Below are 20,007 nucleotides of genomic sequence, written 5' to 3' on the forward strand. Positions count from 1 at the left end.
ACATAGACTTCCATGTATGCTTAAACTTAAAAATTAAATATATATTGAAATCAAGAAAAATAAGCTGAATTTTTTATAAAAAAAAGGGTGGGAGGTTTCATTCAAGAGTTGAGGGATATATAGACATCATTGTCACTCCCCACCTAGGCCAATGAGGGTGGGGGTTAGCTGGAGGGGGTCGCCACCCCCAGCCACGGGCGGGCGACCCTCGCTGATAGCAAGCGGGGCCTTGCCCAGCCTCGGCGAGGCCCAACCTCGCAAATCTAGGCAAGGTTGAGCTTCACCGTTCTTGGGCAAGGCCAGCCACCACAAGGCCTCGCCCTCTTCCGGATATGAGAGATCGGGTTTTGCTTGCTATCGGCGAGGGTCGCCCGCCGGTGGCCGATGCTCGGCGATCCCCGCCGACCAAGCCCCCACCCTAACCGGCCTCGGTCGACGAAACCCCACACCTTTGTTTCAAGATTTCAACAAAGTTTTTTAATAATTTTTTAATTTTTTATCTTAAAATTCTACGCGGAAGTTCACATGACCAGAATTTTATAAAAAAAATGCCACGTCAAATAGTAAATTTAAATATAAAAGCCACATATTTCATTCGACACTTAAGTGATCGTTTTCTCCGCACTTAAGTAATCATTTTGAAAGTTTTGGCATTAAAGTAAGCGTCATGCATAATTTATAGCACTTCTAGTATACTTCTCCCATCTTCTTGCTAATTGTGAGCTACTTGGCTACAATGATGCTGTCTAAGAAGGAAAATGGAGGAAAGGTATGAATGATGAAATCAAAACCATCGAGAAAAATCAAACATGGGAGCTTGCTGCTTTTCGGAAGGAAAAAGAAAGCGATTGGTGTCAAATGGGTGTACGAATCCAAGAAGAACAAGAAAGATGAAGTGAGAATGTACAACGCTAGACTTGTTGCGAAGGGATACAAGCAAAATGTTGGTATCAACTATGAAGAAGTCTTTGCCCCTATCATCTGCATTTTTAGATTTATCATTTCTGTTGCAATCAAATCAGCCTTTTTAAATGGCATCATTGATGAAGAGATTTATATTGAACAACCCGTGGGATTTATTGTCAAAGGCCATGAAGACAAAATGTTGTGGTTGAAGAAAGCTCTATATGGGCTTAAGCAAGCACATGGAGCATGGAATTCTAGAAGTGATGCCTACTTCAATGCAAATAGATTTACTCAATGTACATATGAACATGCATTTTTTTTAAAGTAAGAAAAAGGTCATGTTCTATTGGTCAACTAGATACACACTATGAAACGAAAACTAATATTGACTAGGGTTTATTTGGGTGATTTTTTTTTCCCTTTTGACTTTTTGTGAATTTTTACGGCATTATCACTTCTTGTTTTTATCTCGAAAAACTTGAAAATCTACAAAATATTCAAATATCAAATACTATTAAGTGTAAAATGTTATGTGGCTTTTCATAATTTTTTGAACAAAAATGCTTCTTTTCGTTTTAAGAACATGAAGAAAAAGTCCAAGTAACAAGTACAAACATTAAAACGGAAAATAAAGCGTATTATAATCCCCATCAATCATTGTTATTACTATTATTATTATCATAACTATTTCTCGTTTTATTGGCCATGTTTGATGTTTCTACCGGACAAACAAGTCATACGGTTCCAAGGGCAAATTTGGTGGTCAATAATGGACCGTTTTGTAGGCATTATCCTTTACTATATAATTGCCTCAATTTGGTTGAGTGAGGTGGACTAAGTTTAGCTCGTATGCATAGACCAAAGTAGCATTGGATCTTTGTGGATCAAATATCGCCGAGAGTGCTTCATTTCTTATGTACATCATTCACTTGAGCGCCATAATTTTTTTTTTTTGTAAGGGAACTTTTTTTTTACCTTAGTGCCATAAATTTGAAAAATGATCATCACTTAGTGCCATCGCCGATTTTGAAATCCTACATGGACGCTTGAAAACCTGATGTGGCATCGCTGGGGCAATTTTTTTTGAATTTTTTTATGTATACGTGAATTTTTATATTATTTTTTAGTTATTTTGAAAATTTTCTTTTTGTTTAGTTTTTTTGTTCTTCCCCCGGGGGCCACGATGTCCTTGGGCGACGGCCGTCGCGGCCTTGGCAGCTGTGGGCGAGGGCGCGAAGGCCCTCGCCAAATCTAGGAGAGGGCCCTCGAGGCCCTACCGGCCTCGCCCGCATCTCTCGATATCCTTATTCTAATCTTTGTGAGTAAATATTAGATCTGCAATTATTTTCGAACTAAAGAATAGATCTCCAGTTATTTCCGTTTCCAATTTTGAATGTGGGAGAATATATAAATTATAGGGGTTTCTAAAATGTGTTGCTAATTTAGTAAATATTCTTATTATCAAATTACAAACTTGTATTGCATGTTAAGATGAATCACATCCACATCAGTTTCCTAGTTTCGAATTGCATATTTTGGAATCATGTAGTAATTTAGAAAAATACCTAACGTAGATTTAGGATTTAATTTGAATTTTTTTCTAGTTTAAATTAGGTCATTATATAGTCCCTATTTTAGCTTTAAAAGAAAATCACAAAAAAAAAAATATAACATGCATATTTCATAAAGAATTAGTTTCATAGTTTCACGTCAAATTTCCATGTCATGTCCGTGTCATCATGATTTCCACATCATCATATCCACGTCACTTAATTCATGTCATTTAGTGATTATAGGCCTAGGTTCATATATTGCATGTCATAGTAGAATAGTCCATATTTGACTGTCAATCCATATCACATGTCATTCGTTTCAATTACAACTTCATGGACATATTTTAGATTAAAATTTGCGTTTCATGCATGGCATATAGTATATTTTTTATTAAAAAGACAAAAATCCAAAAATAATTAATCGATATTGTTGTTAGAAATCATATGCATACATCGTTTAGTTAACATTTTGCAGAACACTTGATGCTTTGGACCTTAATGAGCTTTTGTTTTGCTTAAAGCATTAATGTTTTTGCCCTATTTTTAGCAATTTATTTAATGTTTTGATTTATTGAGTGTTACATTATTGATCATGCACCCGCACGATCACTCATTGCATGATAGTGATTAGGATTAAAATTGTCCAACACCGCTTGCAAAATATTTTTTAAATAAAGAGAAAAAGTATCGAAAGGGCGTTAAATTAATCTAACTTAATCAAATCCCCATATTTATGATATTTCTGGTTCGCATAAGTAAACTATTAACTCGGTCTCTAATGAACTTGTAGTAGATTAGTGGTGACTCCAAATTTGAATTGATTTGCATGTCTAATTAATTATATCAAAACCCTAAAGTGGCAATTAAGTATGGGCTTGGGAGCATCCACGCTAAGTCTTTGGCTTAGTAGTCAATTTGCTTTCCTTTTGGTGGTTCACCTCGAGGAAGGCCGCCACACCTAATTTAAGTTAGGTCATCATACACGTTAAGTAGTTTCCTATTTTAGCTTGAAAAGAAAATGACAAAAATATAACATGCATAATTCATATAGAACTAGTTTCACAAATTCTATGTCATAATATGCACGTTATAAATTCCATATCATAGTTTCATGTCATATAAATCAAATTGGATATCATGTTAGATTAGTTCATGATTCTCATGCTAGTCATAGATTAAATTTAAATAGCTCACGTCACGTGTCATTAGTTTAAATTAGAATTCATATAGACATAACTTAGATTGAAATTGCATCTCATGCATTGCAGAAAGTTCAATTTTTTAAACAAGAGAGAAATCCAAAAAGAATAAGTTAGCATTGCGTAATCACATTTCGACTTCATGTTTAGGTCATGCATACAGCACCTGATTGTCTGGCTTTTAGTTAACATCTTGAGGAACTCTAGGTGCATTGGATGATAATAAACCTTCACCGTTGCTTCACTTACAGCATCGAGGTTCTCTTATCTTTTTTCTAGTATTTAATTTATGGGCTTTGATTATTGAGAGTTATATTCTTTCTTGCGCATCCGCGTAGTGAAATAAAGGGAAAACATTTGTGAAAATAAAGGGAAAATGTACCGAAAGAGCGTTAGATTTATTTAGCATAACCAAATTCTTGTATCCATGAAATCTCTTATTTGTAGAAGTAAAATGTTCTCTCACATCTCACTTGGGTTTCTAATCGACCCATAATAGATTAGAGGTGACTCATAAATTGAATTACTTTGCATGTTTGGTTAATTAAATCAAAACCCTAAAGTTACAATTGGTATGGGCCAGGAAGAGTCTATGCTAAGTGTTTGTTTGGTAATCAATTAGCTTTCCGTTGGTGGTGCACCTCGTAGAAGGTTGAGACAAACATATCTCTAAAGTGAAAGGTCATGTGTCTTTGTATACACACATGCTTCTTCTTCTTTTTTTTTTTCCGGATTTGGTGGGAAGTATTCTGAGTGATAATATATTTTTTTCTATAATAGAAAACTATAAAAACATTCCCACATTCAACATTCCAGTGTTTTCATTTCAATTTCTCTCCGACTTTTTACTCCACACAAATTGAAATTTGTGGTCATTGTAAATAACGGTGCCATCGTTTTAGCAGGATTTCTTCTAGAAAGTATTGGCGGAGGGTTCAAAACGATGCAGCAAATATACGATAAACGAGAATCAACCACCTTTGCCGCCTCCTAGGAATGCCGAGGAAGAGGTAACAACAAAACAACTCGATAACGACAAAACGACACTGTTACGACAAGACGACGTTCTCATGTCCCCATATTCTTCGTCACCCTCACATCTCACACTTCTGTTATATAAGGAAAGGGCACAATGAACTGATTAAACCGCCTTCGGCTATTTAAGCTCACCTTGAACACCCCAAACTTCACCAATTGGAAATTAGCAAGAGAGCACGTAAATTGTCGTCCGACTACTCTCTTAGCGTCTCTAAGCCTTCATCTCTCAGAAAATACTCGAGAATTGCCATGAAATATACCGCAATAATCTTGATCCTGCTGCAATGTTGCCTCGCTTTGAAGACCAGCTCGACGATCCTGCATAAGTACGAGTCAATTTTCAATTTCGGCGACTCTCTTAGCGACACCGGGAACTTCATCCGATCCGCAGCGGGACTTCCGGTCGTGCCGGAGTTTCCCTATGGCAAGACCTTCTTTGGGCATCCGACCGGTCGTTTTTCGGATGGACGTCTTATAATTGATTTCATCGGTACGTAGTTCTCCTGGCTCTTCTTTGTTTTTGTAGATGCATTGCTCGTGTTAGGGAAAAGAACGGGCATTTTAAACGTAAGGCCGCTGTTTTTGCTGTAAATATTTGCATCTTTAGCAGTATAAAGAAAGAATTTTATGAAAATGCAGCGGAAGCAGTTGGGTTACCCTACCTGAAGCCATATCTTGAGGTAGTCAACAACGGCTCAATTGATGCTCGTCGTGGAGTTAACTTTGCAGTTGCTGGTGCCACAGCTCTTGATCCGACATTCTTTGCAGCCCGAAACATTTCAACTTTGACAATGACGAATAATTCGTTAAGCGTTCAGCTCGACTGGTTCAAGAAACTCAAATCTTCCCTTTGCACAACACAACAAGGTAAATAGCAGTAACCCATTTTGTGCCATCGATCTTAGTCACTCAAGATATGGGCATCCATTGAGGTGATTTGGTAGATATCACGTATATGTAGCTCGTAAACCTTTCGGAGGATAACCAATCAGGGTTAACGCAGTTGATTAAGACGTTCAGATTTATAACTCGAAAACTAAAGGTCATTTCGTTTGAATTCCATCAACTGCATGCAAGCTGTTTTGGGTCAAGGCCACTTCATCAAGCCAAAAATCCGAACTTTATCAGTTTACTAGGGTTGCAGAGCATTTCATGGTTCTTTAGATAGACGGGCTTCTACTTCCATGTGCTCTTGCATTATCAAAGGAAAATGAAAACAGTATCTCATTGAGCGATTATAGTACATAAATATCCAGCCATTGTGATTTTTTATTCGATTACTTGAGTCGTTTCAGTCATTTGATTTTTGTTTTCATTCTTTTCTTTGGCAGATTGTGAAACGTATTTCAAGAAGTCTTTATTTCTAGTGGGGGAGATTGGTGGAAACGACTACAATTTTGCTTTCGCCAAAGGTGCAAACTTTGAGCAGCTCCGTCCCATTGTGCCAATTGTTGTTGGAGCCATTACCAATGCCACCCGCGTATGGCCCCTTTCCTTTTCTTGCTAGTGACATAAGCACAATACTATCTGTTCAACAAGATCTTTACTAAACCGAGTTGCTATCTACGTGGTTAGCCTTGTCTAAGCACTCCAATAAATCTATTTCCATGGCATGTGATTGTTATAGATGCTCATCGAAGAAGGGGCGGTGGAGTTGGTAGTGCCGGGGATTTTGCCAATGGGCTGCTTGACATCGTACATAACGACCGCTCCGCACTTTGACAAGGACGACGTTAATGCAACAACCGGTTGTCTCAGTCGTTATAATGCATTTGCCAAGTACCACAATGATTATCTTCAGCGAGAGTTGCAGGTTTTGAGACAAAAATACAGTCATGCAAGGATTATCTATGCAGATTATTATGGAGATTCCATGCGTCTCTTTGAATCGCCAAAACAGTACAGTAAGTTTCCTTTCATCTTAGTTTCATAATCAACGGTGAATACGCGTATATAACTTCCAATTATGTATATAGATAGAAGATTTATCCTACTTTCCCTAAGCATCAACCTCTTGGTCCTTTTTAGCAGTAATTCAAACCCTTTTCCATGTAGAGAAGCTCTCTAGGAAAAAAAAAATTATGTATTTTGCACATTGAACTAAATTTCCCTTTGCTTACTCAACATAAACTAAAAATAATTAGAAATGACGATGAAAGCCCGTTGAAAAGTCTAGTTCCGTATGAAGTCTTCTCGACGTGTCACGGTCTTTGTGCAAGACATACTGGCAAGGATATCGCATAATTTATCGTGAACTTGTGGTTCTTGATGAACTTATACGGGTGAGTAGTGAGATCAATGTCCTCTTGTTTTCAGATTTCAGTGGATTAACACATGGAGCTTGTTGTGGAGCTGGTGGACCACTCAATTTCAACGTCTCGAAGATGTGTGGTTCGAGCTCAAGTGTGTGTAAAGATCCATCAGCTTCCATAATTTGGGACGGAGTTCACTTGACCGAGGCAGCGTATCGGCACATGGCCAATGGCTTACTCGATGGTCCCTTCACTTCTCCACGTCTCGTTACCTAGAAGTCTGAAGGATACAGCGCATCGAGCTTCCATTCTAATGTCAAGGATGAATGGATGCTCATGGTCATTTGTGCGTCCTTGTTTCAGACTTCCATCTTGTAACGTTTTCTCGTTGGATTATCATTCATGTGATGAGCCGTGTATACAGAGAGAATCAAAATCCTTCAAATTACTATTGATATTTCTCAGTTATTGATTCTACGATTGGATCCTCTAAAATCAGGATATGAATTCACATCTTCCGTTTACAATTTTTGAAGGGTTGACTTGACATATTAAGTGCAAACTATTTTGGATCGCACACAAATTTGCTCTCCTTATTTTTTTTTTTTTTTTTTTCTCTCTAAACCTCTCCTCCTTAATCCACTGGATATGGACTCCCGTTTTATGCCGCCACCAGCCCCAATTTGCCTTTTTTATTCACCCGACCCATCCGCCCCACATCAGGGACCACAAATGTGCGTTTCAGCCGTTGTGCACGAACTTCCCCTCTCTCTCTCTCTCTTTTCTTTTCCTCACCTTTCTAAAAAAAACAAATATATTGCGACTGAGATTAGGAAGACCCCAGAGGGAATGTAAAATTCTTAGTCGTAATGGATTACTAAACCCTTATTCTAGTTTTTCTCCCAGCTCAATCAAATTAACTTAATCTTAACATGCAAATGATTTAATTTGGTCCCTAATCGTTTATGGTAGGTTGATTAGACAACTAAATAAGCCTTTTTTTTCTTCGACTAAAGATAAATGTTGACTTATATGCGTATTTTATTACTTTTGAACTTTTGATTTTCAAGAAAAAAAAAAGCAGCTTTAAATAATTTTAAAAAAAACTAATATTAATGTGATGATATGATTAATAGAGCAATGTAATAAGCAAAGGGTTAAATATATTGCTAGATTAGGAACTAAGGGAATGTACTTTGACGTTGCAACATAAACCCTTGCTTTTTGCTCCCCGAGGCAAGATTCAGACCAATGCGTATTTTTTTTATTATGATTTTCACTTATTTATGTGATGAATGAATGTGCTAATGTAATCAAGCTACAATATGCAATTTACACTAAAATGACTAGAATTAGCACGCGATGCAATTCTAGTTAAATGACCAAATGCTAGACTGCTACATGAATTTAACTAGCATTACATGTCATTCTAGTCAAATGACATGCAAATTGACTAAATGAGCCTAATCTAAATGGCATGCAAAAATGATATGAATTTAACCTAAGTGACATGCAACATTAGGTCAAATATTCTAATAATGCAAACTAGATTAATGAACCTAGACATGTAGATGAAATGCTTGAACCTAGACATGATTCTAGATGACATACGAATGCGATATGGCATTAATGATATTGAAATGATGTGGCACACAAATGATGTTGGCAAACTATATGACATGGCAGTTATGCATTCTAAACTATATGATATGCATGTAAAATAAAATGGCTAACCTATATGCATGACATAAAATGTCCTAGGCTACATAATATGCATATGCAAGAAATAGTTTTGGTATTTTTGATGAGTATCAAAATTAGGCATTAAAGCTATTGAAAATGACCTAAATGAAGATTACCCTAAATTATTAGGAATTAATTTGAATTAAATCCAAAAAAAATTAGAAAATATTTGACCCTAATTTTTAGTGTTTTAAGATATGCAAATCTACCTAATTAAATGATGATGCACTCTAATTTAATATGCAAATTATTTAAGATGCAATCTACTCTATTAGATAAGATTTATAGGAAATCACATCTTTCTATATGCAAAGTTATCCTATGAGATAAGATTTCTATATGCAATCTATTCTATGAAATCTAATCTTGCTAATGCATTTGAATTTATAATACAATACAATCTTATCTTGCTAAATCTTTTTGAAATTTTCAAATTGGGAAATAATTAAAAAAGATGCAATCAAATGATAATGCAATCTAACTGTTCGATTCCCACGCTATCCACGACATGATTTCATGGTCAAGATCCGGCCATTAATATAGGCACGTTTTTGGTAGGAGAATAAATCCCTACTTTGGATTAGATGTTCTAATTATCTACAAAAATATGCTAGACATAATGTTAGAATTAGGAAATAATATTGACAAATAAAATCATATAAGATTTTATACCTATCAAGGATTATTTCCCTTTTCGAATAATGGCTAACTCGGCAACGACAATCGGTAGTGGTGGATTCGTGGCTTGGCAAGGACGATGACGAGACAAAGCCGAAAGACGGCTAGGATCGTCAAGGCTCATCGGGGCAACAAGGATGACAATGGCAAGGTCGAGACAGTGTCGGGTAAAGACGGTAGGCAGTGCAGGGCTCGGCACTGCGATGGATAGCAAGTCGTCTTGCCGGTGGCTACGCAACGATGGGCTGGTGGTTGTCGATGAGGGCGCAAGGCTTGTTGAGTGGTTACTCTCGATGGCTGATGACGGGGGCAGCAATAGTGGAGCTTGTCGGACTTGGCTTGATGTTGGATGGCGAGCTCGGATCACCTACAGGGGCTCGATGAAGTAGTAGCAAGGATGGCGATGTTGGGATTCACATAACATGCATAGGCAAATAAAATATATAAAATACGCAGCAGAAATAAATAAAAACCTATACACGTATCTCCAGAGGCGTAGTTCGTGTTTCAATTAATAAACATGTACAACGAAGGGATTTAACGGATTACCTCTTAAAGCGTGCTTGAAGAACAAAACAGGTTTAGATGTTCTTCGATCCGAGCCCCACAAATCGTCGGCCTTTTTAGTTCAACCACCACCAATCGCAACGTCAAACGGAAGAACGAATTCCAAGGAATCACCACTTGAATTGTGATAGCAATATTGTGGAATCAATTCTCACAACTCTAAAAAATTTCTGGTCTTTCGTATGAAAAAGTGAGAGAGTATTTTGATTTCTCTTGGACCTCTCCACACGCACTCGCTAGAATGACCTTTTTCTCAAAACAGCCCCTTAGAATGGCACCCCCCCGAAAGGGAAAAAAACTGTTTTTACGCTCGTGCACGAAGAGAGAAAAAGAAAACTGAATGCACGGCACACGCGATCTGATAGTGTGTGCAACGTGCATTACGTCTCACGGTCAACAACTATTTGTTGACTCTGGTGTGAACATGGCCAGCAAATGTGCGCTGGGCGTGCTACGTTTTTCTTTTTTAATTATTCTTATTAAAAAAGTAATATATATATATATATATAAAGACAAATCAATAGATATATAAATATATATACTAGCATGTGTGCAATTTCGGGCACATCAATATGTGTAGATTTAGGACGTGCGTGTGCATCATATGCACATAGTCCATGACCAAAAATAAAAATTAAATTAAATCATATTTAATCTAATTTCAGTCCAACTAATTCAATAGTCGTGATTGTAAACATATTTACAATATCATCTTTCCGTTCAACGTCATCATGAATTGGTTATGGTGTGTAACATTCCTAGGTTACTATTAGTAAGACATACTAACATATTAGACAATGTAGAATTGATTGTCCCTATCAATCTCCAGGTCCTACAAGTCATGAGTGACATCTAGCAATATGTCATGACTATCCAAACAGTGTGAATGCTTTAAGAACATAATGAACTCGTCGCCTTTGGCTTCGGTGTAATTCAATCCTTTTGTCTTACTATATCCCGATGGAACAAAGACCACGAAATAATTATCAAGTCACCAATTCGATCATATGCACAAATCTAATCGATATGCATTTATACGAGACATGAACATTTCATTCTCGGTTACAACCCCGGCCGAGGATTTCAATGCATTGTCGTAACTAGATCACATAGGATATCATACCTTGCATGTAACAAGGAGACGGATTCCATTTTGCGCACACGTGTGACTTTGTATGTGCATGAACTACGACCATCAAGTACGGAGACAAATCAATGAGCCGCCAATATGTGCACTTGTGAACCATAGCCACCCAACATACAAGTCAACATTGTGCATCATGTCTAAGGATTATTTACACAAGACCAAAACATGAATGATTAGACATTGATCATGCTAAAAGCTTCCATGTCGCTAATCGTTCAATGCGTATCACGTTCGGAGAACTTTCTCGGTACAAGCATCCGTGTTCTAACTCGGGCATCGTAACTAATGACTTGTGACTCATCATTCCCTTAAGTATTCAATACTTAATTGTGAAGTCAAGAACACACCGATCTCAATAGGATCATTGATATCCATTCAATGATCCATTGATCATGAATATTTTAAAGAATCGGTTTAACTGTGAACCCTTACACATATTCTCAACGTCTCAAGAATAGGTCCAGTCACAACTAATCTTATGGAATTTATTCATATAAGTAAATAATTGGACAAATGAATAAATATGTCTTTGCCATTAATTAAATAAGAAATTGAAAATACAACTGAAATCCCTATCATGTAACTATTACATAGTCGCTTTAGGGCATATCTCTAACAAGCGAAGCTCGAATAGTGACGAGCTTAGCAATGGCAAGGCTCGACGGGGCTATTCTTGGACAGAGGCTCATGGCATGGTTGTCGGTAAGGCTACAACGGAGGCCTAGCGCTCGATTGGTTGCCTGGACAACAATGGTGTAATAGGACTCCTCCGCTGCTGGCTAATGGTGATGGCTTCAACGTCGAGGGAAGCAGTCGATGGCGGATGGCAGCGACATCGATGGTAGCATCGAGAACCACCGGGGGAACTCTCGATTTTGGGACTCCCTCGCTCTCTCATTTCGTGTCCTTTTTTAAGAATGAATGTCCGTCCTTGAATGATGAGGCTTAGGCATGTTTAAATGCTCTTTCCTAGGAGTTCGCGCTATTTTTGGATATTTACGAAATAGGCCCCCAAATTTTAGATATTTGCAATTTGGTCTTTAGAGGAAGATTTCTTTTACAATTTGGTCCATTATTAGCCGACCAGCCTATTAATTGGGCTTGGATGGCCTATGGCCTCTTTTGCGGGCTTTTCTGTTCTTATTCGGCTTAATTCGGGGCTTTTTCTATTTAACAAAACTTTAAATAAAATCCCTTTCAATTAATTAAAATTTAATAGGCTAAGTTAAGCCCAAAGTAGACCTAAGGCCTTCATCTCTTTTAGCTTGCCTCACTCACCCCCCACCCCCCCCCCCCCCCCAAAAAAGGTGCTGGCCGAAATTTGCAATAAGTTATGGCCCAATTTACTCTTCTATTTCGGGCTCGTTCTCACCGCCGGTTCAATTAAATGCAAATGAAATTCGATGAAGGCTAAAAATAAACTATCCTATATGAAAATATGAAAGAACGGTTTAATATTTTTGGTTAGGGCCCCCCCCCGGTCCCTAATTTTTATGCAATAAATGGTTAAATTAAAATTCAAAATTTATGTGTCAACAGTTATCCCTCTTTGAGTGGAAGCTCGTAGTGGTTTCGCTCAAAAATAAATTGACATCTAAATTTTAACCATGTAAAGCATGATATTTTGTTGGGGTTGTCGTTCCTCTATATATATATATATATATTATGGAAACGAATATGATACATGAAATACAAATGCTGCAAACAATATTTAACATACTTCAAGCTCACACCTTACGGATCGCTTTGCTTGACATTCAGAACTTAGCTCGAACATTTGGCATAGCTGAGGGTGGAGAAATACATGTGTCTCGAATCGGGCAACTCTATTGGGGACAAACTTGAACATGTCAAGCTGTCATTTTGTAACTGATATAGTTGTACCTCTTGGTACCCATCCTTTCATGAGCATTAACATGAGGCGGTAAGGTTTTTTCTCTTGGCACCCATTCCTGTAACAAGCATTACCATGAGACGGTAATGTCATGTCTCTTGGTACCCATCCTGTCATGGGCATTACCATGAGGTGGTAATGGTTGTCTCTTGGTAACCGTTATGTGTTGCTTTGTCTCATGTCTTCTTGTCAACCATGGTTAGAAATAACACGTATATATCGACTACATATTGCATTTGAAAACATTGTAGGGCAAGGAATGCTTTTACTTGTATTGCTTTGTCTTCCGTCAGAAGTAGCCGTCTTATCTTATGTTAGACATTTATGAACCTTGTCTTCCTATCAAGGTTTAGAAACATGTGTATATCAACACTTCAACTCTTGAATAGGTCATGCATAACTATTCTGTTAAGTTTGCATTACTAACTCCTTTTGGGGAGTACCTAAATGATCATAGGTATGGCTTCGGTCTTGTACCTAGACGATCATAGGTACCGATGGGTATACGCTTACTAGTGCGGAAAAAAATCGAGCACCCGGACGGTCATAGGTACTCATTTTCTTGGAAAGGTTCGGGTGAAAATGTATTTACCTAAGGATGCTCTTGAATGTGCGTCTTTTGCCAAATGCAATAGATTGCTTTTGGGTTGTCTCCTAGGGTTTGTCACTCGAGGATTTGATGGATTGTCCGGTGGGTCATCGCTAGCGGGGCTTGAATAACCTCGGATTATGAGTTTAAGTGCCTAGGGCTTCTTGCCTAAGGATTTAAGTTGTTGTCCTCGCCTGCAGAACTTTAATAAACTTGAAGAACAAGTAAGCATAATTGGGGTTTCTTGAATAACCTCGGATTATGAGTTTAAGTGCCTAGGGATTCTCGCCTAAGGATTTAAGTTGTTGTCCTTGCCTGCTGAACTTTAATAAAATTGAAGAACAAGTAAGCATAACTGGGGTTTCTTGAGCAACTAAGACTCATCTCAAGTAGTCAAGTAAAACACATGGAACTTACCTCAGGGTTGCTTACAAAGGGTACTGTGACGACCCGAAAATTCTCACATTAAGAAATTAGAATTAACCTTTGATTTGAAAAGTACAAAGATGAATAAATAAGGGGGGACCGCCAAGATGGGATCGCCGAGCGATAACCAGAGGTGCGAGACCGCTCGATCACCGTCAAACGGCCCCGGACAAGCCTGGTAAGTGCCAGACGACTTTGAATGCCAACCCAACAAGGTCAGAGCACACACAAATAGGGTTGTGCCGGCAGTTCAATGGGTCGGCGTGCAATAGGCAGTCTTCGTCGTTGTCCGGTCCCACCATTATACTCTCGTTCTCTTGTCCCGACACCGGTGAGTGTAAAATGTCATTTTCGGTAAGTCAATGCCAAGTAAGGATAGAATAAATGTCATTTTGAATAAGTTAATACGAAGTCTAGAGGTAAATAACAAATAGAAATGTCATTTTCAAACATCTAATGATAGGATAAGATCAATGTTACTTTCAATAATAAAGTCAAGAAATTATAAATGAATTCACACTAAAAGATTGACAAAGTCAAGATGTTATAAATGCATCCACATTTGTAGAAAAACTTAATGAACAAGTTCTTCAAGCATTTAGTGTTAGGATAAGATCAATGTCACTTTTACTAATAAAGTCAAGAAACTATAAATGAATTCACACGAAAAGATTAACAAAGTCAAGATGTTATAAATGCATTCACATTTGTAGAAAAACTTAATGAGCAAGTTCATTAATGAAGAAACTTGGGGAAGAAGTTGGAAAACTACTATAAGTAGGGGTAAGGTTTCTTCAATTCTCATAACCTCCAATCCTCCCTCTTTTCCCTCTCCCTCTCCCTCACGTCTCTCTCTCTCTCTCTCTCTCTCTCTCCTCTCTCACTCTCTCTCTCTCTCTCTCTCTCTCTCTCAACTTACACCACCGACGCCGCCGCCTTAGCTCGCCGTTTGGGGCCACGCCGTCAGCCCGAGCCACACGCCATCCCACCGCCATGTAGCCGCGCGTCGCCCCCACACCGCATCTCACACGTTGCACGTATAGTTTAAGTCATGATAATCGGTAAAGATAAATGAGATTAATAGATCTAATGCAGTAATGTCTGTTTGTTACTTAAATGAGGTTTTGCATTAGATTGGCACGATTTGTGTGCATTTTGTATGCGATACAAGTATTATTGCATTAAGCTACAACGATAATTTTTTTTGCACTAAAATAATTTGAACCACGCCACAATGATATTTCCTTGCATTAAAATGATTTGATTCATGCGTCCGCAAGAATGCATTTGGACAGATCATCCGAGAAACGACGTATGGCTTGAATAAGCAATTATGGCCCGGATAGGCAAACGTTCTCTTAAAGTCTTAAGGGTTCGTACTATAGGTATATTGACCAGTCATTCCCGTGAAGATGATTTTATGAAGCGTTTACCGTTTGATAAAGTTGAGCCCACGAGTGAGTGTTCCCGGGATACGTCTTACTAACTATGGCCTGGATTAGCTATTATTTATAGCCCAAATGGGCAATGATTTATAGGCTGGATAGGCACAAATCTACGAGCCAAGAGTGACTATTTGATGTGAATTGAATGAATTGATGTGTTCATAGCATTTGAATAAAAGTTATGTAGCGGACTCCATGCATTTGTTGAATTGCAAATGGAGAATTCATGCTCATTTTTACATTGCATTATAGGATGGCTTTTTTGAGTATTAAGTTGAAATTCCTATTTTAGGCCTAGCAATTTTATTTACTGGACTACTTACTCCTCCCTTTATTTTTTAGGAAACCGATGGAGCCACCACGAGCTCCTCCGTTTGGCCAGCCTACCCATATGCATATGTACCATCGTGACATTGTGGGAGTGGAGTCTAGTGATGTGGGTGTAAAGTTGTGTGATGTGGTGGTAGTAGCTAAGAGAGTATGAGAACAAGTAAGTAACCTCCTTTGAATTTTGTTCGTAAAATAGTGAACGGGAGGTATATGTGATGTAAGATATATTGATGCATATATATATTTGTTATCATACGAACCCACTAATGTGTTTTCGCAATATAAAGGTAAAGGAAATCTAGTTTAAAAGTTAGAGAAAACAATTTAGATCCCAATTTGGTAAACTAGTGGTACTTAATTGGGAATACTAGCAAGTTGATCCTAGAGTCGTTACAATACCTACACTTGCCTCGGGTAATTGTTGAAAAATTCTTTTAGGGCAATCCTAGCTGGTCAAACCGCTTGTGGTGCACTTGTTTTTTACCTTTGAGACAGGGCTAAAACCACATAGACATGTGATGCTATTTAAAATGCCTTTCATTAATTCTACTGGGGTATATCTCCCGTCAAACATAGCTAGAAATGGCCTATATATATATATATATATATGTTCATGGCAATCAAGAATACATCGAATAATACATGCTGAAAATTCATTAACTTCTAAATTTATGCATGATGATTTTGTCAAGTCATGCATTACCGAATTCCGCTTGGGGAAATTTAATAAAACAATCCACTTGCCGCGTGGATGTCATGAACATGTTAAGTGAAGACTTTCGGTTAGAAAGGACTTTACACGCACTCTTTAGAAAAGCTATTTATCATGTCTACAAGATTAAGAGAAATGCTCCATCTCACCATCGTCACATTCGAGAAGGGTTCAAGTATTCTCGCATTAGTATGACCTTACCAATCCGACAAGACTTTTCAAAGACCGTAATGTGTGCTTGGTTACGGGTTTCCAAAAGGAACTCTTTCATGTCAATGCTGTGAAAGAAATGTCTTCACCGTCTGCTTTCGGGTTTACTAGTAAAGAATTCTTGGTCTTGATGATCTCTCGATTTCCACCGTTGCTTCACAGGAGATGGTTTACACTCCAACTAGGCATTGCAAATTGCAAATAGATTCCCGCCAACATAGTTACTTTATGAAATTTTGATAAATTTATCAACATAAAGTTTTTTTATGGCCATTGGCCTTGCTTTTCCTAGGCATACTGCTTTTTCATGGCACAAGTTTTTCTATGGGATCAGCCTTGCTTTTACCAAGCACATTACTTTTTTATGATCCCCTTATTCTTAAATTTTGAATTTTTTTTATTAATTACAACAGTTCTACACTTTTTTTGATTCACCTACATGCACATTTGATGACTTAGAAAACCTAATGATTTTTGGGACTTTCAAGATCCTGCACTTCCTCGATCCATTTTGCTTGGAAGTGGTGCCATTCTCCTTTGCCCCGGCATGAATTGCTCTTCGTCGTCCTTATGCTACTAATCTTACCTCCATTTGGCCTCAATGTGGGGTGATTCTTGACAATGGTAGAGAAAGAAAACTCCATGTGTTTAGGCTCAAAGGGACTAAACAAAAGACAACATATAGTGTTTGTACTAGAGAAATGAATTGCCTGTAAGTATTTCGATCGCCACACGTTTGGTGAGATAACCCTTTAACTTTCGAATATAGTCTTCTTTCGCTCAACTCACTAGGGCTAACCCTAGGACGTGTGTAGAAATGGCTTTCCTTTTGTCATCCTAACATGCTTCACTTTACACATTCAATTTGTTCTAACCGATTTCTCCAATTGTCTAGTTAAATTCTCCCTTTTGGAATTGGCAATTTAGATGAACAAAATAATTGTGCATAAACTATTCAATATGTAAGCATTTTCCAACATGTAAATATAGTATTTTCAAACAACTTATCATATTTTATGAAAAAACTATGCATGAACTTGGCAAGAATATTAGGATTTCAAATTCATAATGTTAACACCTGATTTTTAGTCAATGGGTCATTAAAAGGTAAAGACTCAAGATTTGAATTTCTGATTGTGACGGTACCTAATTGTTGGCTAAAAAGTGTCATTTAGCTTTAGAAGTAGCATTAACACTTCATTTGCACCTCATTTTGCATTCAAATTTCAAGGAAAATCAAAACATTAAATTTTGAGTTGACTTTTTTGATCAAAATTTGATCGAAAGGTCAACCCTTGGTCAAAAAATTTTCTTTTTGCATAAAAACATGCTAAATAGTGTTAATATCAATTTTGCACTTAAAATTTGCAATGAAATCGAAGTTTGACCTGTATATTCAAACCGACGGTCAACCTTTTTAAAAAAAAAAAACACAAAAAAATCAAAAATCTCAAAATTAACTTCTTTTTACTTCAATTTCACTTTGGCATTGAAAATTTTGCAAAACTCTTTTAGGAATTGACTTGTCCCCAATTTGGAAATATCACTTCCTATTTGACCAAAAATCAAATTAGTTCGTTCTTTTCGTTTTGAAGGTTAGATTCCTTCATGACATTCAATATGGGAACCATACCGAATTCAATTTTACATCAATTTTGACGTTCGTTAAGGCAATTGAAAAATCATAATTTGAACTTGTTTCAATCAATAAATCGATCCTTAATTGTTTATGAGCCATCGCCTCAATTCTACACATTTGAGCCGAAGGAATTAAAATCTAGCATCGATTTTAACAATTCCCTCGATTGCATGTTCAATTGAATCGAACAAGAGTGCGGTGACTTCCAAAATCAATGAAGATTAAGTCTAATCGGTGCGATTTGACTTTGCCCATTCAAAGTATGGATCCAATTTTAGAAACATATATTCAAATTGGCCATTCAAGCAAGTCAAAAATTTGATCACTTGGCACATAAGACATTTTTTTATGGAAATTGAATGAATTTGTGCATTAATTGGCATTTACATCACAATTGGTTGATTCAAGTCATCTTAATTCATCCAATTTGGTCCAATTTGATCAAGAAAATTTATAATCTCGTCAAATTAGGCTGAATCAGGATGGATTAGGAAAAATAGGAGGGCAAACCAACCGATTTAATCACCGGTTTGGTCCGGGCCAACCCGGTTTGAACCCGCCGATTGGTCGGCGACATTTTCCGGCCAAAAAGGCCCTTTGACTTTCATTTTCCGGCCACCACCAGCCATGGTCGACATCCACCTTGCCCCCATGATTCAAAAATTGTAGAATTGCCACTTGCCTTATGAAATGTCTAAAATGCCCCTAATCTTGAGATTATTTCTTAATAAGCAAGCAAAGAAGCCTTGACCATGACCTTGATGCCCATGCCTGGGTTTAAGACCCCAGTGCCTAGAACCGAGTCTTCAATGCCCTGCCCTAATTCCATCAAGGCTGAGCCTCGAATCCCGGCACTCGGGACCCCCACGGCGCGCCTATGCCCCGAGTTCGTAGAGGCTAGGTCCTTGACGCCGCGCCCAAGTCTACGAGTTTGGGCTCAAGACTCCGGTTGTGGCCGGGTTCTTAGCACCCACGCTAGGCATATCAACGCTGGGTCTAGGTCCATCGAGGCTAGACCTAGGACCCCGACGCCCATACTCGGGTCCATTTAGGCTAAGCCTAAGACCCCATCGCCCATGACTGGGTCCATCGAGGCGGGCCTCAGACTTTGAGCCTCAGGATCGGATCTCCAACACCCAAGCCGCTGGGTCCCCTGAACCCACACCCAAGTCTGTAACACTAGGGACCCGGTCTCAAGTCTCAAGCCCGGCACCGGAGACTTAGGTACAGGCGTCGGGGCATCAAGCTAACCTCGATAGACCTAGGGCTTAGTGCCAAGATCTCGAGCCCAACCTCGATGGATCTAGACCCATGCGCTAGGGACCCGAGCCCTAGCACTGGGCTTTGGGGCCTATCGCCTTGGCTCGCGCGGCCGGGGCCTACCGGGGGCCCGCAATGGACATAGGCTTGGGTGTTAGGCTTTGGGGCCTAGGCTCGATGAACCTAGGCTCGGGCACTGGGGTCCTAGGCCCGACCTCGACGAACATGGATTCGACCTCGATGGATTTGGGCACAAGTGCCAGAATCACGGGCTAGACTCGATGGACCTAGGTTCTGGTGCTAGGGAGATGGTCCTAACCATCAAGGCCTAACCTCATGAACCAAGGCACATGCGTCGAGGAGTCGGGCACTAGTACCGTAATCTTGAGCCCAGCCCTAATAGACCCAAGCTCGGGTGC

General features: G+C 38.5%; 1 protein-coding gene across 1 annotated transcript; it reads left to right on the top strand.

The window, feature by feature from the left end:
• Positions 1-4,868: 4,868 nt before the first annotated feature.
• LOC115734866 (GDSL esterase/lipase At5g45910-like) lies at positions 4,869-7,321 on the top strand. Its single transcript, XM_030665840.2, has 5 exons — positions 4,869-5,186; positions 5,336-5,563; positions 6,028-6,176; positions 6,324-6,600; positions 7,013-7,321. The coding sequence occupies exons 1-5, from the start codon at positions 4,946-4,948 to the stop codon at positions 7,222-7,224; spliced, it is 1,107 nt and encodes a 368-aa protein (XP_030521700.2). The 5' UTR covers positions 4,869-4,945; the 3' UTR covers positions 7,225-7,321.
• Positions 7,322-20,007: the final 12,686 nt, after the last annotated feature.

Source organism: Rhodamnia argentea, chromosome 7 (genome assembly GCF_020921035.1).
Source record: "Rhodamnia argentea isolate NSW1041297 chromosome 7, ASM2092103v1, whole genome shotgun sequence".
NCBI classification, from domain to species: Eukaryota; Viridiplantae; Streptophyta; class Magnoliopsida; order Myrtales; family Myrtaceae; genus Rhodamnia; species Rhodamnia argentea.

Excerpts from the sequence above, each read along its gene's own strand:
- LOC115734866 (XM_030665840.2), top strand. The coding sequence starts at position 4,946 with ATGAAATATACCGCAATAATCTTGATCCTGCTGCAATGTTGCCTCGCT. Across the intron at positions 5,564-6,027 it reads CCTTTGCACAACACAACAAG|ATTGTGAAACGTATTTCAAG; the intron begins GTAAATAGCAGT and ends TTTCTTTGGCAG. Across the intron at positions 6,177-6,323 it reads CCATTACCAATGCCACCCGC|ATGCTCATCGAAGAAGGGGC; the intron begins GTATGGCCCCTT and ends TGATTGTTATAG.